Source organism: Macrobrachium rosenbergii, chromosome 51, assembly GCF_040412425.1.
Source record: "Macrobrachium rosenbergii isolate ZJJX-2024 chromosome 51, ASM4041242v1, whole genome shotgun sequence".
NCBI lineage: Eukaryota > Metazoa > Arthropoda > Malacostraca > Decapoda > Palaemonidae > Macrobrachium > Macrobrachium rosenbergii.
Window position 1 is genome coordinate 30,116,831 of NC_089791.1, and position 24,307 is coordinate 30,141,137.

A 24,307-nucleotide genomic window follows, 5' to 3' on the forward strand; every position below is an offset into this window, starting at 1 on the left:
CATCACTGCATCACTGAAGGGTGTTTTTTATCCTTTTATTTTATCTCCGTATCCTAGTTCTTTTCTTCCATATTGCTGGCCAACTTCAATTAGCTGTTACTCCTCAGTGCTACTGAGGAATTTTCTCCCAGTTCCATCCTAAGATCCTCATACCTCATCCCCTTTATTTTATGGATCTCTTTAACTTGCTGTTTAACCATCTCCAACTCTTTTTTTGTCGCTGTTTAAAGCTCCGAATGGCTTCAGTAACACAGTGCTAAGCTTTAACTCCTACATGTCATATTACATTCATTGAAACATGCATTCATTTCTGCACAGGGACAATCTTTTAAGAGTCGCAACACGCATCCAAACTTGCATGTAGAATCAGACGTCTATATGAAACAATAAATAAACAATTATGATGATGATAAATGCGTTGCATGTTTATTACTTCTTGCAAAAAATATTTACGTAAATTGTTAATTTCCGCTAAAACTTTCTATAACTGCCTTTAATGTATCATAGCAAAAAGTTTGTTGTTTACATATGTAATGAGTAAAGTGAAATGTTTGTTTTTCGTGGCTTCTAGGCCTTTAAATCCAAGGAACCCACATGTTTTCCAAGCAGTACTTCAACCAGTTTTCACTGTTGTCTAAACTGAGTTATTAATAAAATTTCCTACATCATTTGAGAACAATTAACAGCTCTAGTTCATTAAATATATCTGCCTTAGCGGCCACGGAATAAAATGGCAGGCCGATAATTTTCAGGTGCTGACAACTTGATTTTGTAAATCTCTATGACCAAAACGTTTACCGTGGACTTACCGATGATGTAAAGCCAAAGATTGCGTTTTTGTCATATGAAACATGCAAAAATATGCTCATAATCGAAACATTTAAGATATTTATAATAAAATTCAGTGTTCTAATAATACATTATTCATATATATAGAACACTGGTTAAATCTGATCGAAATTCGCCACATCGCAACCCGTATTTACCTCAGACACAGTGGAAGATTATTCTGTGTCAATTTCTCTCGAAGTGTTCGTTTAGGCAGGACCCGAGTCCATTATACCACTGCATGCACCTTATTTTAATCTCATGACAGGTCCCTACCGCGTTTAAAGGTGGGTTTTCGCGTCACGTGTGCGTCGCTCCCGTCAAATATGGCGTCACGTCGGTTTCTTTGACAGCGAGTCTAGGCCTATGGCGCAGGCTGTCATTGCTTTTGGGCAGGGGACCCGTTTTGGGTATTTTGTTTTGGGGTTTTTTTTGGGACTAGTGGGAGATACTTGCATGGACGTATATTAATATGGTAGGGGGTTTTATATGCAATTAGGTATTGGGGGTGTAGGTAGGCCTATTTGGGTAGCTGAATCCGTAAAAAAAAATTCCCCGATCCTTCAGTCTAGGCTGTACGGTTTCTCTCATTATAGGCCTACGGTTCATGGGGCCAAATTGGACATATATTAATTTGGTAGAAGTTTTATATGCGGTTCATAGGCCTATTAGGTCAGCAAAATTCTTAAAAAAAAATTCCCCCGATAATTCAGTCTAGACTGTACAATTTCTCTTTATAGGTCTACAGTTTAAGGGGCCAACATTGGATATAGTGCAGTTACTTTCATCTGCAATTATGTTAGGGGTGTAGGTAGGCCTATTAGGTCAACGAAATCCTTTAAAAAAATTCCCCCAATAATTCAGTCTAGACTGTACGATTTCTGTCTCTATAGGTCTACAATTCAAGAGGTCAACATTGGATATAGTTAATTTGGTAGGTAGTTTCATCTGCAATTATGTTAGGGGGTGTAGGTAAGCTTATTAGGGTACCTACAATCTGTAGAAAAAATTCCACCGATAATTCAGTCTAGACTGTACGATTTCTCTCTTTATAGTTCTACAGTTCAAGGGGCCAACATTGGATATAGTTTAATTTGGTAGGTAGTTTCATCTGCAATTACGTTAGGGGTGTAGGTAAGTTTATTAGGTAGCTAGTCTTTAGAAAAAAATCATCCTTCAGGCTAGGCTGCGATTTCTCTCTTTATAGGCCTACAGTTGTCAAATCGGACATAGTTTGATTTGTAGGAACTTTTATATGCAATTATGTTGGGGGTTAGGAGGCCTCTTAGGGTAGCTAAAATCTTTAGAAGAAAATTGCCCCGATCCTTCAGGCTAGGCTGTACGATTTCTCTCTTTATAGGCCTACAGTTCAAGGGGCCGAAATCGGACATAGTTTGATTTGGTAGGAACTTTTATATGCAATTATGTTGGGGGGTGTAGGAGGCCTCTTAGGGTAGCTAAAATCTTTAGAAGAAAATTCCCCGATCCTTCAGGCTAGGCTGTACGATTTCTCTCTTTATAGGCCTACAGTTCAAGGGGCCAATATTAGACATAGTTTGATATGGTAGGAACTTTTATATGCAATTACATTGGCGGGTGTGGGAGGCCTATTAGGGTAGCTAAAACTTTTAAAAAAATTTGCCTGATCCTTCAATTAAGGCTGTACAATTTCTCTCCTTATAGGCCTACAGTCAAAGGATCCCCTTTTAAACATCGGCTCTTAGAAAATGAAAACTTAGGGGTCCCGGGGTAACTTAGTGTCATAAGCCAGGATAAAGTGGATATTGGTTAGTCAGTAGGGGTAAAATTTTATAAGTTGCCAATAAGACCCCAGCCAGTCATTTTTACATGGAAAACCATTTTGAGTTTTTCATGCAAAAGTGGCTGGGAAATGATAGGGCACTAAAAGAATGAAAAAATACCAACCTATCGTAACACAGGGGTGTTTACTGGTTACAATTTTGCCGTATTAGCTATGGAGTGGGGGAGGCAGTATTGTCTTGCCTTGTAAGTCGTAATTTGATACATTTTTTATTTATGATTTGCGCATAGTGTTTATGGGGTTCAAAATAATGAGAATGAGGAGCTCTTTTCAAAAATGTAGGTTACAATTTCATATCATGTTTTGGCAACTTATAAAATAATACCGTCAGTAGGCCTAAAACTCCTGATTGTTGAGTTTTATCATAGGCCTAGCCTAGTCTTAGTAGCCTACGGTAGATAGTGTTAATTATTATGATTATTATTATTATTATTATTATTATTATTATTATTATTATTATTATTATTCTGAAAATAAAACCTATTTATATGGAACAAGCCCACCAATGGGGCCATTGACTTGAAATTCAAGCTTCCAAAGAATATTATGTTGTTCATTAGGAAGAAGTAAGGGGAAATACAGAAAGAAGAGTTCCCAGTTATCAAAAAAAAAAAAAAATTTAAAGGTAAAACTGAAGACAACTACCCCAGCCTGGTTCATGCTAGTCGCCGACCGGATCATTTACAACCTTATGGTTGTTCTTGTTTCTGTTTATTCCTTTGTTTGTTTATGATGTTTGCAATTGTTTGTTTACATTTTTAGTAATCTTTTGTTTATGCTTTTACGTTCTTCCCCAAGGGGTTGGCACTAAACACGGCGCCCATTTTACATAGAAACTGGTAGTTCCCTGAACCAGAGGGATGCCGTAGTAGGGGTGAATGTAAAACCATAAACAAAAGACTGTAAATATTATAAACCTAAACGAAAGACATAAATATCAGCAAAAACAAACGAGGTGGTAAATATTCCAGTTTGCGACTGGCGGGAACCAGGGCAAGGTAGTATCCTTCAGTTTTACACTGTTGATTATGATCAGCACTTCAATCTTTTCCTCATTTTTTGGCAGAGGAGCGTGATATAAGTCTTCAGTATTATCAAAAATACCCTTAGATTTAGTCACAGTGGTGTACTTGCCAGGTTCCAGAGCACAGTGTAATTTTTTTAGAATATTTCTTTTTATATACTTATACTGCATATTGAAAGTAATTGCTATTGTTGTATCTTCAGATCTCAAGATGTCGCTTTCAAAGAGAGAGTACGAAGACTACAAATCTGCCGTTGATAAAATGGTAAACAGATATGTCACACGAGATCGTTCGTCCGTAGTTTCGGCCATTACCCACGCTGTAGATTCAGGAAATGACAAGAGGAGGCTGGAGGATAAACTGATGGATTATGTGGAAAGAAGCTTAGCTCATAAATTAGCAGAAAAGGTAAATACTGTTTACAATTTTTCTTGGTGATGTAATACTTAATTGTTCGTTTGCTTTCATGAGGCCAAGCCTGGTGAAGATTTTAAACAAATTGCTTCTGCCCATCTACAGGTGTTGTATAGGCTACAGTGTGCCAGTGCTTGAACACTTGTGATATTCTTGTAATTGATGCTATTAGTGTGAATTCCAGCACTAAGGAATTATTGGTCTTCTGCAGGCATTCATGCTCCTTGACGATTTAGGCTTCAAAGGAAAGAGTTCCTCCAGGAAGCGCACTCACAAGGATGACAGCGATCGCGATAAAGAAAGCAAGCGGGCCAGGGTGAAGGAGGACAAAGAGCTTTCACCGAAACCCAAACCACCTGTGCAACCGGCGCCTCAGCCAACTCCAAACAATACCGTCAGCCCTGGACAGATTCAAGCTCAGCAGGTAATTGTGATGTTCTTAAGATTAGTTGTAGGTGAAATTTTTCCTCACTAATTCCATGACGCTTCACTTTACATTAATAAGTAATACTTTAACCCCTGCTCTTTTGAACTTACTGAACACTCTTGAGTAGTGAAAGTTTGCTTATGAATAATTGATCTGATATTTGGGATTGTTTTTCTATAGATGTTTGAAAAGGCAAGAGAAAAATCATGCATTAAATTCACAGAAAATAATTTATGAAGGTACAAATAGGTTACAAAGCATGGCAAGGGATACACATCCAGAAAGGTAGCAAGGTAGTGATTATGTCAGCATGCAGACCTGGACTTAGTTTAATAACTTAGGACAGTGCCTTAATTCATACTCAAGTTAAGCATCAGTTATACTGTATGCATTTAAGCTGCAGAACTTGATCCGAAATCCGGGTCTGTATGTACACATGACATTGTAGCCCCCATTTAAGTGGTGATGATGTATAAGGGAGGTAATTACAAAAGGAATGAGGAGTGTTTGGAATTGAATCACCAGTTAAGTGCATGGGAATGCAAAAATGAAGAGGAAGCTTGTAATTTATAATTGATTACTCTTGTCATGTTTTTAGAATTAACTCCAACTTGGGGCTGCAATAGTAGCCGTAGAATTCTGTACACCATATTATTGAATTGAGGTGAAACCTGTTAAAACCAAAGTATCACTTTTGTTGTGAGGTTGGGCATCTTAGCACATCTAGCTTTTGTGTGGTTTTCAGAGATCTTTGGAATTGTAATTCCATTTACCCCCATATTTTGTTAATGCCCTCAGCTCCACTGTGATAACCTGGAGGAAAAGAAATTTTGGAAATTTTTAATGGAAAATAAAGGAAAAGGTAGAGTAATGTATTTGACAGACCTAGGAATGGTCAGCTCCAGTCATGAAAATCTTGACTGTAAGCTCATGTAGAAAGTGTCACCTTCTTTTGTGTTCTTTTTCCCGCTGTGCTTATTATCAAATAAAAATGCTTGTGTTTTCCTTTCAGATTAAAGACATTATGGCTAAAGCACAGGCTGTGATTGAAGAAAGAAAAAAAGCAATGGCCAGTCTGCAGCCAGTTCCACAGAAGCCTGCAACCAATGGCACTGGTATGATTTAGTAGAATGTTTTTCATAAATCCATATATTAACCTTTGCAAACGTTAATCAGTGCCATGACCACCAGAGATTCTTGATTTTTTGGTGTTGAGTTTTCATGCTTAACAGTGCACTCCAGCACACTCTCATTTCTTTGTATGCATATAGATATTTTCATCTACTTTTTGAGTCAATAATTATATAATTATAAATATGTAATCAAGTCTACACCTTTGCTCATTTCTTTGTCACTTTATTGTATGAAACCTTGATAGTGATAGTAATACAGATATCCTAATTGTGAAAATTACAAAATATGAAATTTCAAGCTAGAAAACTGCAGAGTACTAATTATTCCAGAATAATCAGGGTATACAGGAAGCCATGATGGTATTTTTTTTTTATGTTTTTGCTTAAATGTAAATCAATGCTCTGCTCATACCTTGACTCTGACTGAAGCTTGAACCAAGACAAGACCTGCAAGTGTTTGTTTATCCTGGCAACCACCTGTTTTAAGTAGCAGTGGCATTTTAGGGTCATTCACTGAGAATTTATTTAATGCAGAAATGTTAACATACAAAATAATCAAGCATAGTTCACCCAGTTAAGAAGGAATAAGATAATAGGAATGCAAAGCTGTATAGCTTTGCGTTCCTGACATAAATAATTTAGAAAGTACTGTAAGATAGTGTTCCCATGTCTCAGATAATTGCAGTGTTCTTGTATAAGTAGAAATTGGTAAGATTTCCGAAGTATTCTCTGGCTGTTTTTAATTTTTTGAGAGGTCCAGTTGAAGATCAGTTGACTAGCAAAGATAGCAAAAATAGTGTAACCTGACTGAAAGGGGTAGATTTAGAGACTTTGCACTTCCTTTTGTCTTGATGAAAACATTCGGAATGCTCATCTTCAACAGGCTGGATAAGTAAATTGATGAAAAGTTCATTTTTTAATAAAGGTAGGAGCAGCACAGATCAGATATTTGCACTGAGGTATGCAGCATTGTATAGAATTTAAAAACCTATGTCTGATGGCTTTTGTTGCTTACAAGAGGGCATTTGACAGTGGCCACGGACCATTGTTTTGGAATGTCTCTCACATTTTGGTATCTCGGTTAAATAGTAAAACTAAATGAAACTACCCATCAACATAGCCAGTGTCAAGTTAATGTTGATGGAGTTTTGTCAAGCGAATATACAGCAAAAATAGTAGCGGGTGCTTTGGGAAAATGTTATGCCGCATTTGGTTATTACCCTTCTCATGGATTTGATAATGAAAAAAAAATGGCTGGAAAAGGAAGAGAAGTTGTAGAGCGGAGTAAAAATAGACACTTGACAGACTTATAATACATGACAATGGTCTTTAATTAGCAAAAACATGATTTACAAAGCTTGCTTACCATAATGTAATATATATATATACAGGATATGTAGTGAGATTAAAATTAGGATATAAGAATTAGGCTAATGGCCAAATGCTGGGACCTATGAGGTCATTCAGCGCTGAAAGGGAAATCGGCAAATTTTCCTCGAATAATGTGTATATATGTTCCACAGAGAAATCCGCGAATCATGACCGTGAATATGGAGGGGTTTACTGTAGATAGATAATAGTGAAGGGGAGATGGATATGGCTTGGACATATCCCTTTCACCACCCCTAGGAGATGGTTTATGACATCAGATGATGAATATGAGAAGGTAGACAGTAGATATGTTGAAGGGAATGCACATAAGTGGCAAATTTTCATGGATGCCCTTTGCGTCACACAGCATTTGTGGTGGTGATGAGTTAGTCTCACGAATGTTAGCATTTTTTTGTGATGCACTATGAACTGTGCAGCTGATTTCAGAAATTGGCTTGTTTCAGCTTTAAGTTGAAAGCCAGAATTTGTGCAGAGCATTGGTTTGTATGCTCTATTATACAATTTTTCTTAACTTGAAAAAATTTTAGACTTTTCAGCGGTGCCCCTAGCAGCTCAGCCACCACCCTCCGTGTTAACTGGCGTGGGAGCTGGATCCGGCCCTGACGTAGGTTCGAGAATCGCCGAGCTCCAAGCTCGTATTCAGGCACAGCTTGGAAGTGTGCCGATTGTTGGTCTTCCCCCTTTGCCTATCATGAATGCTGCTGCTCCTGTTATGCCACAGGTGGCAAAACCAGCAGGGGATCAAGGAAAGCCAACTCCTCTTATTTTGGATGCAGAGGGCAGGACTGTAGATAAGAGCGGCAAAGAAGTACACTTGACTCAGAGGATTCCAACACTGAAGGTAAGTTTTCTTTTTACTGGTTTGTAATCAGAAGTTCAAGCAAAGATGCAATGCAGTACTACCCTAATACAATTCAACCTGTATTTTAAGATTTTACTTAAATTATTTATTTTTAATTTAGATTTTAACTTTCTGTATTTCCCATTTATTTATTAATTTGTTATTTTTCTGGTTTGTCCCTGTGGGCTTTGTTCCACATGCAAGGGTTCGTCTTCTAATAATAATAGTATTTGCAAACCTTTTTTACCTTGATGCAATATATGATGGCCCCAAAGTGGGAGAAATAATGCTTTTATCTGCAAAATACATCCAGTTATTTCCTTGTTCTACTCTACACTTTTGAAATTCTGGGAGCTTTAGTACAGTACTGTATTTCAGGCTAACATCAGGGCAAAGAAGCGTGAAGAATTCAAGCAGCAGCTGCAGGAGAGACCTCTGGAAGATACCGTTGAAAGTACCTTTTTCGACCCTCGGGTTACTAGTCGGCCATCACTGAGGTCAAAGCGGCCTTTCAGATTTCATGACCCTGGTAAATTTATCCAATTAGCTCAAAGGGAAAGGGCCAAAGTAAGTATTTCACAAGGAATTATTTAAATGCTTACTTTTTGTTAGCTGTATAAAACTAAATCTAAGCAATTTCCTCAGGATTTAGCAGAGTTTCATCAAGTAGATAATGTCATGTAGTATAATTCACAAATTTTAATTAGTCTTTGTATGCCTTTGGTTTTAAGTAGGTAAATATTAGTACCAAACAGAACTCATTTTGTATAGCTTTTTAACTGTCCAGCAGGACTGACGAACTGAAATGTAAAAAATCTAAATTGGCCACTTGGGTGGCTCTGCATGTGGGAAGCAGCACTATTAAGTTTTCTTATCAGGTTGATATCCATTGCAATTGTGACCTGTGCTATTGATCAAATGCTGTTTCTTTTAAATATTTAATCTTTACCTTTAGGAGGAGCATCTTGTATCTATCCATCTAAAGGGATGATAAGAGTTCTGTAGCAGTATAATGATGATAATAAAAGGTAATAAGAGAAACAAAGTCTATGAAGGCACTCTTATCCTTTACAGCAAAATTATTGATAACCTTTTACTTTTGTCTGCCTGTCTTGGTCTTTTTCCATCTAACCATCATTGATTTTCACCTTCCTCCCACACACAAACTTTGTCTTGCATTCCATACCTCTACCCACTGTATTTCAGTACTGTGACATAGGCCTGGTCATTTTTTTATTTCAGGATCCAAATTAAAACCTTTCATGTAGCAACAGAGGGAGTAGTATTGTTACCAACAAGATTATCGAGATTAATATACCTTGCATTGTGTTTCATTTCACAGTCCAGATTAGAAAAGCTGCAGGGAGAGATCTCTCAGATTGCCAAGAAAACAGGCATATCATCAGCCGCCAAACTAGCACAACTTGAGCAGAGAGAACTGAAGAGTACAGTGGACGAGGCACCTGATGTGGAGTGGTGGGACTCTGTTATCCTTGATGGAAATAAGTAAGTTTTGGTTACAGTATTCTTTGATTCTACTGTACTTATGTAGTCATCCATTTCTTTGGGAATCGTAAGTACTATTTAAAAACTAGAACTTTAAAATGCACAGTACAGTACTTTGTAACACTCTTGTGCAGCAAGTTTAATGTTATAATGCATTAACTCTTTAAGAAATGAAATGTCATAGAAGTCAATCAAAACTGCATCTGTTATAATCATTACCAACATATTCATTTTCATAAATGGTTATTTGACATCTCTAAGACCTCAGTTTTGAAGACAGGGCAGACTTTGAGAGTTGATTGAACGTCCTCATTATGATCCGTTGCCCTTTTACATTTTGGTCATGGATTGAGAGGACAGCTTTGATAGAAGAGGCCATGTATATGGAAATTAAATTGAGGTGGTTTCAGAATTTGAATGAAATGCCAAGATTGATTAAGTAAGTTGGTTTGTCTGGTATCATTATTGGTGGTTGATGCTAATGAACGTCCATTGAAGTATGCGAAGCGGATGGTCATTTTCAGGCCTTTGGATAGTTTTGTATATCCCAACCTATCGTTACCTGTATTCATTTAGTGATTGTATCATTACAAGTCTTCAGTTGTCAAGTCTTTCCCCTCCTATACAAGACCTGTGTGTAATCTTGCCTTACAATGGCCAAGATGGTTCCATTGTTTCATAGGATACATCCTTTTTCGTATTGTAGGTATCCTGAGGAAGATAGCCCAGTTCCAGTGAAGGAAGACTTCATAACAAGTTTCATAGAACATCCACTTGAAATGAGATGTCCATCGGACCCATCTAAGCCAGTTACGCTTCAGGTGTACCTTACGAAAAAGGAACGTAAAAAATTACGCCGCATGAATAGGAGAGAGGCTTGGAAGGAGAAGCAGGAGAAGATACGTTTAGGTCTGGAACCGCCTCCTGAGCCTAAGGTGATCAAAAGTATTTTGTTTTTTACAAGCATTTTTATAAAACAGTACAGTATTTGGCTATTTCTGTACTTTATATTTTTCGTGAGGTTATTAGTATTAAAAGAAGCAAGGATATCTTTCCTTGTTTTTTCGTGAGGTTATTAGTATTAAAAGAAGCAAGGATATCTTTCCTTGTTTACAGATGCAAGTCTTTTTAAACAAGATACAGATTTGAATTTTTGATGGTTATTTTAAGGCTAATGAATGTGAAGACACATTTATGGTGTCATTCCAAGAAAAAAAAAAAATAAAAGATTGTGGTTTTTGCACGATTGATGTTCCTCACAGTCATTTGAACTTAAAGAAAACTGCAATTAAAACAGATAGTTCCAAGTCTCCCATGTAAGTTTGCTTTATAAATTAAGTTTATATTTTTTAATATTGAGAGGCTTACTCTGTTTGTACATAGTGTGTAGCATTTCAGTTTTGTAATCCAGTTAAACTAATTAATAACAATAATTGTCCATAGTGTAAACAAGGGACTTTTATTAGGAAGGCCCAGTAGATAAGACCAATTTCAAAAAACAATCTTATTTGCCATTGTAACTTATAAAAAAAAAAGGCTTTCCCAGGCAAGGCAGCTTCTTCAGCATTTGGGAAAAATTAACTTACAGTTTGTCAAGCAGTCATCGCAAATTATTGCATTACACAAAAGATCCCCAGATTGAGTCTCGCAACATTTTACTTTTTAATAGGCAAAAATTAGTTCGGCATTAACGAGTGTAAAAGCTCGTCCTCATATTTTGGGGAGGCTCTTCTTATTCTGTCTGTCCCATACGTATTATAAAGAGCACTATGAAATTTGACGTTTTCTTTGGCAGGTACGCATGGCCAATCTTATGCGTGTGTTAGGGAATGAAGCTGTCCTTGACCCCACCAAAATGGAGAAACATGTGAGAGAGCAAATGGCAAAGAGACTGAAGGCTCACCAAGATGCCAATGCCGCTCGTAAGCTCACACCAGACCAGCGAAGGGAGAAGAAGGTTAGGAAAATAAGAGAGGATACATCTACAGGTGTTCAAGTTTCAGTCTACAAGTGAGTTCTGCCATCAGATTTGCCTACATTTTACAAATTCTGTCTCTCTGGTGGGAAATTGAATCTGGAGACATCATAATCTGAAAGCTCTGAGTGTGTGAATAAATACATGTACAGTACTGCACCTTAACTTGTATCCTAACATAACACGATTCCGCTATCCAGACCATTACATGTATCTTTACCACTGAAAATGGTCTTCCTGATTTGTAATGGAAACTGGTGTGTATGAGCTATGAAACTTTGAAGCTTTAAACAATGAGTAAGATAGAGAGGAAGTTTATAAAACTTAATTTACTGAATTCAGTTTCTTAGGCCACTAATCATGTTAATACATAGCCTTCACATAATCTGGGGTAAAGAGTATTTTTCAGAATCTAAGATTTACATGTACAAAAAACCTTAAAATATTTGTGAAATATTGTAGAGAAGATATTTTGTAAGCATTGCACGGTACTTATACAATAATGTAATTATTTTCTTCACAGAGTTACCGATTTCTCAAATGGCTCACACAAGTTTAAGGTAGAAACTAATGCAAAGCAACTATACATGACTGGCACAGTCGTCCTCTTCAAAGATATCAATGTTGTCGTTGTTGAAGGAGGACCCAAACAACAGAAAAAATATAAGAGGTATGATCACTCTTATTTGTTAATTGTAAGTCAGTTGTTATGCTTCTGCTTTCATTGTGCACTGAGTATTTTGATTTTTCCTCTGTTGTAACATTGGCTAGTACAGTAAACCCCCTGTATTCAGCGTTCTCATGATTCATGGACTCACATGCAGGTTTCTCTGTGGAACACATCTAGCCATTATTTGCTGAAAAATTCGCCCATTTCTGGTATTTTTTCAAGAAATATTCACTAATTACTGTATTTTCATATCATTTTCATGAATAAATGCACTTTTTCTGATAAAACTATTAAAATACTCAGGTATATGCATTTTACAAGGTTTCTGTGTTTAAACTATCAAAATGGGCAGTTCTAAGTGTTTTTAGAGGGTTTTAAGTAACAGATTTTAGTTATTTGCGGGGTTGTATCCCCGCAAGTACAGGGGTTCACTGTAATGTATTGAGTGAATATGCATAATCTTTTTTATTCTGAAAATGAGTCCTCAGATCGCAGGAAATAAAAACATCATGGCCTTCCTTAGTTAGAACATAACTTATTAGTGTTTGACGTAAGGGACCGTTATGTTATTGGTCGTCGTATGCCTTATCATAAATTTTAATATTTACCTTGATGTTACGCCGTTTCATTTCCAGGCTAATGATGGAACGTATAAAATGGGCTGAAGAAAGCCGTTCGAAAGATGCAGATTTAGAATCCAAGTGTCAGTTGATATGGGAAGGCAAGACTTCTGACAGAAGTTTTGGTGAGGTAAAGATTATGGAATTTTTGTTATTTTGATGTAAATTTTGTGTTCTTCTTCTTCCTTTTCATTCAAGCAGCGCAGTTTTATTCATTACTTAGCGTTGGGTGACGGGTACCATTTTTCTTCTCTCCTTATTTTCAGTATTCTCACTCAGGACATTGTTTTGTGTGGAAGCTTGTTGTTCAAGTCAGTGGGATTTCAATCTTGTTTCATATGATGTTTTTATTTTATTTTTATTATTAATTATTATTATTATTATTATTATATTATTATTGCTGCTCATGAAAACTGATGGCTATATCAGTGGAGTTTAAACTATAGTGAAGTATTTATTTTCATGATACTCCCTCAGTGTCAGAAAAATGTCACATTATAATCTTATATATTCATTTCATCCAAAGAAGTGTATGGACATACTTGGGAATGGTTTTCATTGTAATGGTTAAACAAGCACAGGAAATTAATATTGTGGCCATTAATGCTATGTTGCACATTCACAATGAAATTCGATAACATACTAATTTCTGGTGCTGTTGGTGATCATGTTTTAGAACAGGAATGCCTTTGCACATATTTTTCACACATTTTCATTTAGGGTGAATTGTAGGTTTTCACAGGTCTTTTTCACATTGAAGAATCGTCCTTTAGGAACCAAGAGTTTGGAAGTAAAATTCATTATGTCATATTCTTAATACTTTAGAAGTTTTATGGATTTCATATGTGTATTAATTACTATTCAAATTGTTTTATTACCATTTTATTGTAATGATACAAATTAATTTTTCTTTTACATTCCTAGAGGATGTAGATATTCCAGTCCACATACTATTAAACAGAATGTGGATCATCATAATTTTTTATCTTTAAAGGCCCTTCTATTGGCCGTTATTCAGTTCGTGGCAAATCCCTTTTTATTTCTCAGTTGCAATTCATATTCATGAGTAGCCAGCACATGTTAAGTATCAACTGATTTAGATATTTCCCTAGTTTCATTATTAATGTCTCCAATTTTACAGATCAAGTTAGTAGCTGAGCTAACATTGTTCATTGTTGATAATACTGTATATAAAAATGTTATCATCCAAACACCCCAGTTCAAATATCTTGAAAGAATTGTGTACGGTAGTATGTATCAGAGTAATTTTCAAGATATTCTCCAGATGAGCAATGCTTTAAATGCAAACCTTTCCTAGTCATTTTATCTCTTGTTTCCGCAGATGCAGTTCAAGGCTTGTCCGACCGAAAACTTTGCCCGGGACCACTTCAAAAAGCACGGCGTCGAGCACTACTGGGACATAGCGTACGGAAAGAAAATTCTAGAGGAGACGGACGAAGGAATTTGAAGCTGTTATAAGACATAGTTTATATATAACAAATTGCGAAAAGATTCTTGGCTTGCGAGCTCTCCTTGCTAACACAGTACAGGTATACTTTGGAAATGCTTTGTGGGTGGAGGAGATTGAACAGTGTTCTATATTTGGATCAATTTCCTTACTTTTTTATATCCATATGAGATTAATTGTGATATATATATATCCAATGACAACACCTGTGCATGCTTTTGAGTATAGAAACAATTGGTTCAAGTAGTTGTCTGCCTTTTAGATACCTTCCACTATCAACGTAACGGAAAAATGATTTCGGCACTTGGAATTTAGCTGTTGAATGATCGAGGGAATTTATTTTATACCAGAATTTTGCATTATTTGCCAAAATTGTTTGTAAATAGGTATTGTTTGATAGATTTGCTAATACAGTATGTTTCTATTTAGCATACAAAATGAAATTATATAAGTAACATATATACTGTACATATTTTTTATTTTTTAGATGTATTTACCATAATGAGTCTTATGTAAAAAAAAAATAATTCTTCCCTGTTCGTCTTCATTTGATTTTATTTTGTACTTTAAACATGAATGTGTTAGTGGTACAAAGCTTCTCATTACTGGCATAGAAAATGTTGCAATGTGGTTCGTCGGAAAAAAAGACACATCAAGTATAAATGAGGAAATGTAAGCTCCCCTTTTTTTTGTTTTTGTGAATATACAGTGGCAAGAAACTGAGGCGTTTTAATCGGGCGGAATCCCACGCGCATACAAATTCCTGTCGACTTGTCAAACTGTTTAAGATTCTCTGCTGATGTGCGACACGGACCAGCCATTGGTAAAATTTATTTTAAAGGGTTCTTCTCGGGCTGGAAAAAAAATGCCAATTGCTGGTTTTGGTCAAACTATTTAATAGCAATAATTCATATGAAACTTGGCAGTGCTTTGCTGTCACAGTATACCCATATTGGTGCTGTTAGTTCGATTGTGCAAGGTACTTCAAGGCCTATGTGCCAATATTTTTCTTAATTGAATTGAATATAGAGTTTAGGCCAAAGGCCAAGCACTGGGACCTATGAGATCATTCAGTGCTGGAAAGGAAATTAAGAGTAGGTAGGTCTGAACAGTGAGATGACAGAAAGATATGCAAAGAACCTCTAGTAATGCCTACAGTACACCACATGAGGTGCACTGATGGCGCCACCCGGTAAGGGGACTTTCTAAACAGTCTTTTTTTCATAACTTTTGTTCATAGCAAGTCTCTCAACAATGTTTTTGTTCCCTTACCACCTACACCAAACTCCCTAGGTTTCTTGCATGTTCCATAAGCATTGGTATTTTCAGAATGAGGTTGCTAGGCTTACCCCCAAAAAGGCCACAGATGGCGAAATTAGTTGGCGAGTGAATGACCACAACCAACACTTCTTAACTGATGATAATGTTACTGGAAAGGCAATAATAACATTAATAAGGTTTTGAAATTTATAAATCAACAGGAATAAATTTCTTGATAATCTTTATGACGAGTTATAATGGTAGAATGCTTATAGCACTATTTTATAAAAAAAAAAAAATTGTTTAACAGTAACCCATAAAAATGATCCTCCTAGGGTAAGCTGCCCAGTACCAAAAGAGAAATTCCAAAGGAAAGAATAAACTATGAAATGAATCATAAAAAAACGAGTTAAAAATGCGCCGAAGTTTCTTCGGCGCAATCGAGTTTTCTATACATATAATCGAGGCCACCGAAAATAGATCTCTCTGGATGGTCCCGGTATAATGCTGTATGAGCTGCGGCCCATGAAACTTGAACCACGGCCCGGTGGCCTGGCCTATAGTTAGACGCACGATTATGGCTAACCTTAAATAAAAAATTACTGAGGATAGAGGGCTGCAATTTGGTATGTTTGATGATTGGAGGATGGATGATCAACATACCAAATTTCAGCCCTCTAGCATCAGTAATTTTTAAGATCTGAGGCCGGACGGACAGACCAAGCCGGCACAATAGCACGAGTCAGATAAAACCGATAAATAAAAACAAAAAATTCACGTCAACCTAATAAAAATAATTCAGTTACAATAAACAGTAATAATTCTTGCAGTATCATGTAACAATAGTAACTAGCTAATGATGATAGTAATAATCAATGAACTGGCTTCTGTAATGAGCTGATGATGACGTGACGTGAACTCTCGCTACCCGCCAGTGACTGGCATAATGGCGGCCTCGCGCTCATTAACTAAATCTATTAATCGTATTGAAGGTACACACACATGGTCATACTGGTAATGGCATTCTAGTATGAGTCACTACTAATTCCTATATATATATATATATATATATAATATATATACATACATTATATATATATATATATATATATATATATATATATATATATATATATATATAACATAAGTCTAGATTTGTAACTATAGCGTACTGCAGTAAAGGTGAAGAGACATGGGACTAGTATTCTTACCCCAAAATTATATATATAATGTACTAACATAAGTCTAGATTTGCAACTATAGCGAACTGCAATCAGGGTGAAGACGGACGTGGAAAGGCTATACTGATGAAATTGGTGAAAGAAAATTAAAGGTAAAAATTATTGGAACTGTACTCAACCGTGTAACCTGAGACATTAAAAACCATTATAAGTTTCTGGTGCAACTTAGCCCAGGCTTAGATGGGACTTCATGCAGTAATTTTGAATTAGGTCTACGTGTGAAAGATGTGAATTGAAGGGAGCATCAGATAATTGGACATGTAAGAAAGCGACCAAAACACACTGGTCCCCCAGGAGGATACTGCCGCCATTGCACTTCATGAGATGCACTGTAGGCATTACTTAAGGTTCTTTGCATAGTGGCTTCGGCCCCTCGCTGCAACACCTTCCGTTTCTTGTACTGTACCTCCTTTCGTATTCTTTGTCTTCCGTCTTACTTCTCACCCTCTCGTAACAACTGATTCTTAGTGTAAAGGCAAGGCTTTCCTCCTGTTACACCTTTCAAACTTTCACTGTCAATTTCCGTTTCAGCACTGAATGACCTTTGGCCCAAATTCTATATTCAATTCAATTCAGGATGGAAACTAACTCACACTTTTTATTCCAGGTTATATTTTGCAAGAAAAAGTTGGTGTCGAACGGATAATTAATTGTGTATAAATAACCATAGTTTTAGATCTTCCCCCCCACTACAAATAAAATTAAATAATTGAAATAAACAGATTTAGCGTCAAACTCGTGTCGCATCCCAGTGTCACTTATATAAAAAAAATAGTAGGAAAAGATACTTCTAACCCCTTCGCTGTATGCGTAGCAGACACCTTGGGGCGAGGTCAAAATACAATAGAAACTATGAGCATAGAACGAAACTAAAAAAAAAAAAAAAAATACCCAACTGAATGCGGGAAACAAACTCGTCATTCAACCCGGCTCAATCACCCATGATTACGTCATGGGTGACGCCACTGCAATGGCCCCCTCCCTCAACCGCGCGCTAACGCAATTCGCAAACCGTCGTCAGCCTAAGAATTTGAGAGAATCATCAACCTCGTGTGTCACTTCTGCATCGCAGTGATGAAACAAAGCTTCCTAAAATATCTGTGTCGACTTCCGATGACCTTCACATCAATCAAGGGGAAGGCTTTTCGTATGGGCCAGGGCTGCCATATAGTAGTGGGTTAATCCCGACGCGGAAGAGGGAACTGTATGCTATTATTAAAACCCTCGGCAGCGACCTTTACCAAGCCTTTAACCCGCCGAAAGATAAAAAAGTAATTTACGCTTAGTCATCGGCATCCTTTTATGAAAGCTAGTAAATTCACACTTAAAAAAAAAGTAGAAAGTAAAACATTAATAAACGCCTAGGATTAAGCCACAAAATATCAGTGATCAAAGAATCGGTTACTGTCAGTCTATGCAGCCTACCATTTCACTTAATACTGCTTTCTTGATCCTGAAGGCGCACCTATCGCCCATCAGGGGCGCCCTTTTTATATTTGTAACTTAAAGGAAATGTTGTTTAAAACTAGGTCTTCTATAGAATGCCTACTTTTGAATGTATCTGATATTTTGTTGAAAATCTCACGATTTGTCACATATTTTTTTGAGGGGGAAAGGAAATCTTAAAAATAAATTATATTCTTAAGTGAAAAGGGAAATTAAATACTGGAAAGCAATGATCTGACTGGGCTACTTTTAATATTTCAAACTTGTTTAAAAAAAAAAAACATTACGATCATCGATGCCGATATAAAAGATTCGTAAAAATGTAAAAACGGAAAAATCCCTCAAGGTATTTGAAATATCAGTAGGACAAAATGGAAAATCGTAATAAAATAAAATCCTACTTTCTCATAAAGTGATCCGAAGTTTTATCAATGCATGAATGAAACGGTCTTGAACTTTTCATTTTTCACTATGACGAACGACCCCAAAATTTCACTTTCCGTTAGACTCCTATTTCTTCAAAGCTCTCAGAATCGTTGACATTAATAATAATAATAATAATAATAATAATAATAATAATAATAATAATAATAATCTTTAGCGATGTTCCGTCTATATATGGGAGAAAAACATGAGTCTACACCTCTACGGTACGACATGAGTCTACGGTGGGAACAATAGCCTAGGCCTACACGGCCGGGCAACTACAAACAAATCCGATTACATCCGACCATAAAAACATAGCGAAATGAGACATACGGAACCCCTGCAAACCAAACGGATACCAAAAGCTGGAACTAAACGTACTGGATAACGTCACCTATTCCATAAAACAGTTGATATATGGAAGCCAGCTATACGGTACCGCGGAATTTTATTTTTTAATTTTTAATGAAGAAGAGACTCGTTTATCCAAGCAGCGATCTTTGAACGAGTCACACAGATCTAAATAAAAACACGGAAGTGGACAGATCGTGAACTTGAAAGAAAAACAATAAACCAAGGCAATGACATTTACTTGGCGTGTTGGTTCCGCTGTGCGGACGTCCGTTCGAGTGGACTTCACGCGGGCGCATCCAACGGATGTGTCCTTCGGATTATATCATACACATAAACATACACACGAATACATACACATACGCACACAGATATACACACTTTAAGAGCATTGGGTACGGAACTGAATTGAATATAGAGAATTTAGGCTAAAAGCCAAGCACTGGGACCTATGAGGTCATCAGCGCTGAAACGGAAATTGACATTAAAAGTATGAAAGGTGGAACAGGAGGAAAACCTTGCAGTTGCACTGTGAGTCAATTGTTAGGAGAGGGTGGAAAGTAAAATGGAGGAAAGAGAATACGAAAGAAGGTACAGTAAAAGGAACGAAAGGTTGTTGCAGCTAGGGGCAGAATCATGGACTCTGCAAAGAACCTTAGGTCGTGGCTATAGTGCACTGCATGACGTGCACTGATGATGGAAATAACACGATTTAACTTCACCTCAGCAGAATTACATTCAGTAGTGATCAAACCATCTCGAACAAGTTTTAATTTCAACCTTGACCTCCATATCTCTTTCTTGGAAGCAGTAAACTACTCGCTGAATCGGGGAGTGAGAGAAAAATGTAAGGAAAGCCTACTCACCTCGTTCCCTTTTCCAAACCTCGCCTGCCCCAAAGTTCATGTCCAGTTGGTTCCTAGGCCGAGTCGTCCACGAGATTTTCAATTCGACATTGACCTGTGGGAAATATACTGTTAGAGCGTTTCTGCCGAATTTGTAACTCCATTATGTCCATAAATTCAAAGTGTCAGCTCAAAATCATTCGTGGAATTAAGTGGATGATGGAAATGATCAATTTTAAATTAAATTTCACGTCTGGTCGAGCACCTATACTGCATTTTCAAATCACTCAAGGATCCATATTAAGTAGGCCTAATTTTGACAGGAATCTCATATTATCATATTATACGATACTGCCACATTTTTTAGTGTAAACTATTTTAATTACATTATCCCAGCAAGTGTTACTCACATCCCACCCACTGCATTCAAGTTCCAGTGAATTCCAAAGCAGGCGATTGCATTTCCACAATTTCCCAAAGAGCATCCCTTGGTCCCAACTCAGGAAGTTTACTCACCCGATGTTCATGACACTTCTCATTAAAGAGATTTCACCTGGGGGGGGGTGTCCTTTGTGCACCTGTAACCTAACTGCCATTTCGTAGAAAGGGATGAAGGATACCCCCCAACCCAGGCACCCCCTTCCCTTACCAATGAAAGCCGTGAATATACAGACAGAAAAGAAAAAATAAACTCTCTATGAACTGATCAAAACAAACTGCCGATTCCCAAATACAATAATGCAAAATCAAAAAGCATTTCAGATACACATGTTTAGGATCTAAATCTATCTATTAATATCAGATCACACCTGCATGGTACTACTACTACTACTACTACCACCAATCCGGAGACAAAGGGCATAGCGCGGAGAGGGAGGGAGGACAAGGTTCCCTGTGACGTCACATGAAACTCTGACCTTGCCAGGCCGTTTATATACATCATGCCGGCATCCGCAGCCACGTTCAGACCTTACCCATCGCATCTGCTGTTAACTATTTGTATTGCAAGTTCATAGCCAGTCTGTTCAAAGCAACTATTTATTTTCTATTCCTTATACGCATACCTTAACTGCTATCCACAAGTGCTTAAGTTATTGCAAAGCAAACCCGCAAGTTATGGAGATTTCAACGTATTTTTTAATACTCTGCGCTTGCGCCGTGAAGCTCGTCACCACCTCTCTTAATGGTAAGTACTGTCACTTAATGTCCATTACAGTGTACCAAAATTACGATTTGTACTTAATATTCATTAGACCGATGTTCATAGTGTTGCCAAAATAAACTCCCTTGCGTGGAACTTTAACTGTCTTCGACAACTTCAAAGGAATAGGTCTAAAACAATTTAAAAGGAACAAGTCTTTAACAACTTGAAAAGTGTAAGTCTTCAGAAATTAAAGTGTGCATTTAGAAGAAAGACATTAAAAACCGCGTCAACAACTTGAAAAGTTTGACAGATTAACTTCACCACATACTTGTAAGAACTTTCTTCCATTTTATGCTAATGATTTTATAGTTACCGAAGTGTCACGCTGCTGTTTACAACCAAATAACATACCTAAACGCTACTTGCGACTTCCTTGTTCGCCAAAAAAAGCTCATTTGAAGCTTCTAGTCGCCTCCATTTTCAGTAGTGTTTGTCAACAGTCGTGACAACGTGTCCTGTTTAGTTAGGTCATTTCGGTATTATGGTACAGCGGGCCTTTGTTCGGTTGCTCAGTGATGGTATATATCAGATTAACAATCGACATTAACACACACTGCTCTCGTGACTGTACTATAATGTCCGGAATTTTATTTTATTACATTGCCAAAGTCACCCACACACAACTAAACCATGATAGAGGCGTGTAAACTTCCATAGGTCTGGGCTGATTAAGTTCATTAAGGCAATTTATTTTTTGGTGTCCTTTAACAAGTTAGTTGGCTGAAAATATTAGCTTCGTATTAAAATAGTAAATAATTGAGTGATCTAGATTATAAGTGGCATCCATTCAAATATTTCAACAGTAAACATTACCTCCAGCATTATAATGAATGGTTTCTGCATCAGTTCGCCTCATCTCCACACAATACTAGGACAATTTTTTTTCTGTTAAACTAGGACTACTTAAATACACCAACGAGAAAGTCTCACTAAAGGTTTATTTTATCCATACAACTATTACAAAAATAAAATAAGTTAAATACATTAAAACCGTCATAAAAAACTTGAAGCCCTGATCATCTAAGGCCTCGGCAGTTCCCAGTAACCCTAAACTTAGATTGGAGTCGAATAGATACCAAAGTCGTGGAATTAAAATGGAACTATCATTAAATTACCATACTATTTTTACCGCTCCAAAAAACGCGTCAATTCCTGAATCTTGAAAGGCACGCGTTTCTTCAGTACTTGCTACCTACTGGTTCAGAAACAGGCGGCTTGCATAGGTCAGTGTTATTATATTGACCACTCAACAGGGACGGAACAACCAAACTGGTCATAACGATGTTACTTCAAGTTACTCTCGAGGGTCAGAATCTGTTTGCGGGCCACATCTATAACAGAAGAGAAACCCATTAATTGAAAGTTGCATCGTGTCCATAGTGTAGTATAAACTTTAGCCAAGTCTAGTTCATTTTACAACCAAATATTACAGATCTGACTATGAAACTACCACAGCTCACAATACAAACCTGTAGTTATTACAGGCAATTCCAAGGGCGCCCTCTTCTGCGAGATTGATAGCATGGTGCCAACTAGGAGGTGCAACGTATCTGACTGCGAGCAATGCTGCTGTCGATGTATTAGACATTAAGCCCAGGACTGACCCCGCCGTGCACCAACAACGCTGGTAGCAATCCTGTCTGTCGTAGTAACCTGAAGGATAATTAACAGTTTATAAATCGCCTAGTATAACTAGGAACTGGAAAAATCGAATGTACAGTATAACATAAAACTACTTTGTGCAAATGAGACTAGCGTAAGTTACAATCCGGGGGAAAACCGCACCAATTAGAGAGTTTAAGAATCACAGTTTCCTATTCTACCCAGCAAACCGCATTCCATGAGCTGATTTCACTAGATCACTATCTAAATGCCTTAAATCTTAAACAATTTAAAGAAAATGAAACTCACTAAGTACCATATAGAGCCCAAACTTGAGACCATTGCCGAACATGACCAAGGGATCGTTGGCCTGCCGCCCCTTCAGTAACCCTTCGAAGACATCGTTCAGAGCACCCAGTATCCGCTCTGCTATGTTTACCGGGAAACTTGCTGAGGGCTTCTCGGCAACCGATTTCGGATCCTCCTCTTCGTCATCGACGACCGATTTTTGATAGAAGGTGCCGTATTTACGGTCTGAGAAGTCTGAAGACTTCTTGCTGTAGCACTGAAATTTTGTATGGAAGGTAGTGTCAAAATACTTTATGATGCAGGTGAAACAAGATGGTATAACATTTCTCTTATTAACTGCACGAAATTCTGTAAATTTCATTGAGAGGTTACTTCACTTTTTTTCCTAAAACACTTGCACGAAAAAATGAATCGCAATACAATGTAATAACTGGTTCTATATAAACTGGCTATTTTTATTAGATTAGCCCCTCAATCTTGATAATTCAACAACCTAAATTTGACCTACAGTAGTAAGTCATAAATGAGTATCAATGGCCTTTAATAAAACTTAATATGGAACAATCATACCCAGTGCAACGACTGCTTTGCCAATGAAGACAAAAATCGAGTACGTAATAGGCCACTTTAAATGCACCACATTTAATCGTTACGTTAATACGTTGAAAGGTTACTTCTGTATTTAATGAACGCTAACGTAATATCCCGGCTATTCAATAGTCAAGGTTAACTTTAGAGATACTAACACAAGAAACCAACAAAAGATCCTCAGATCTAATAAAATTATCAATAAAATAAAAACAAACATAACTTACCACAACAATTAAACAACCGATGAAAATCAAACCAAATTTGCCCTTCATAATTTTAACAACATAACAGACGAATGGCCTGCAACATCACAATCGAAAACGCAATTTTGCACTAGCAAACAGATCATGTCCTCCTTCTCTGACATAAAGCAAGACATAGACTAAAGCCGCTGAGGAAACCGGTGAGAATTTCAGTTTTCGAAGGAGGAGCCACGAGTAACCACTCCAGCTCTTAACCAATCACACGGCCTATTCTAAGCGTAAAGTGTTAATAGACCAACTCGTGGTAGTTAATGCAAAGGAAGATTACTATTATTCACGATACGCACTCATGGAATAGGTCTAAAATGCCATGCTTTCCGAACATATCCACCTGGGCCTAGTGCGTGCAATGCCATCGTGTAAGAAGCGATAAAATAGTGAAGGGAAATGCAGTACAGACGGAAAAGTAAAGGTAATTCATTCATTATTCCGCACGATGGCGATTTGATTTATTACTCAGTCATGTTGTAGGAATGCTAATTTTAACCTCAATTACCAAAACATACATTTATGCGTAGACCTATTCTCAAGGTTATGCTTAGACTTATCTGTAAATACAACGTACCTTAGATAATGAATTGGATGTACCTCACGACTATTAAATGGCCTCGTTTTCTTCACTTTCGGTTAAAGTATAACGTACACGGC

The 24,307-nt window shown here is 37.1% G+C and overlaps 3 protein-coding genes across 3 annotated transcripts in view; 1 reads left to right on the plus strand and 2 right to left on the minus strand.

The window, feature by feature from the left end:
* The window catches only part of LOC136833243 (splicing factor 1-like), a 39,146-nt gene extending 19,207 nt beyond the window's left edge, over nt 1–19,939 (minus strand). Inside the window, exon 1 of the mRNA XM_067095132.1 lies at nt 19,712–19,939. Coding sequence (XP_066951233.1) covers nt 19,712–19,751 — 40 coding nt within the window. The 5' untranslated portion in view covers nt 19,752–19,939. The remainder of the gene's footprint in view (nt 1–19,711) is intronic.
* Nucleotides 967–14,840, plus strand: Prp3 (pre-mRNA processing factor 3). Its single transcript, XM_067095133.1, has 12 exons — nt 967–1,115; nt 3,878–4,083; nt 4,301–4,513; nt 5,529–5,631; nt 7,569–7,882; nt 8,261–8,449; nt 9,225–9,388; nt 10,095–10,323; nt 11,184–11,398; nt 11,887–12,033; nt 12,669–12,783; nt 13,996–14,840. The coding sequence occupies exons 2-12, from the start codon at nt 3,886–3,888 to the stop codon at nt 14,119–14,121; spliced, it is 2,013 nt and encodes a 670-aa protein (XP_066951234.1). The 5' UTR covers nt 967–1,115; nt 3,878–3,885; the 3' UTR covers nt 14,122–14,840.
* Nucleotides 19,940–21,814: 1,875 nt separating the features above from the next.
* LOC136833246 (uncharacterized) lies at nt 21,815–23,784 on the minus strand. The gene is made up of 4 exons (XM_067095134.1): nt 23,621–23,784; nt 22,806–23,061; nt 22,364–22,547; nt 21,815–22,225 (listed from the first exon to the last, which is right to left on the minus strand). The coding sequence occupies exons 1-4, from the start codon at nt 23,666–23,668 to the stop codon at nt 22,189–22,191; spliced, it is 525 nt and encodes a 174-aa protein (XP_066951235.1). The 5' UTR covers nt 23,669–23,784; the 3' UTR covers nt 21,815–22,188.
* Between the last annotated feature and the right edge of the window lie 523 nt (nt 23,785–24,307).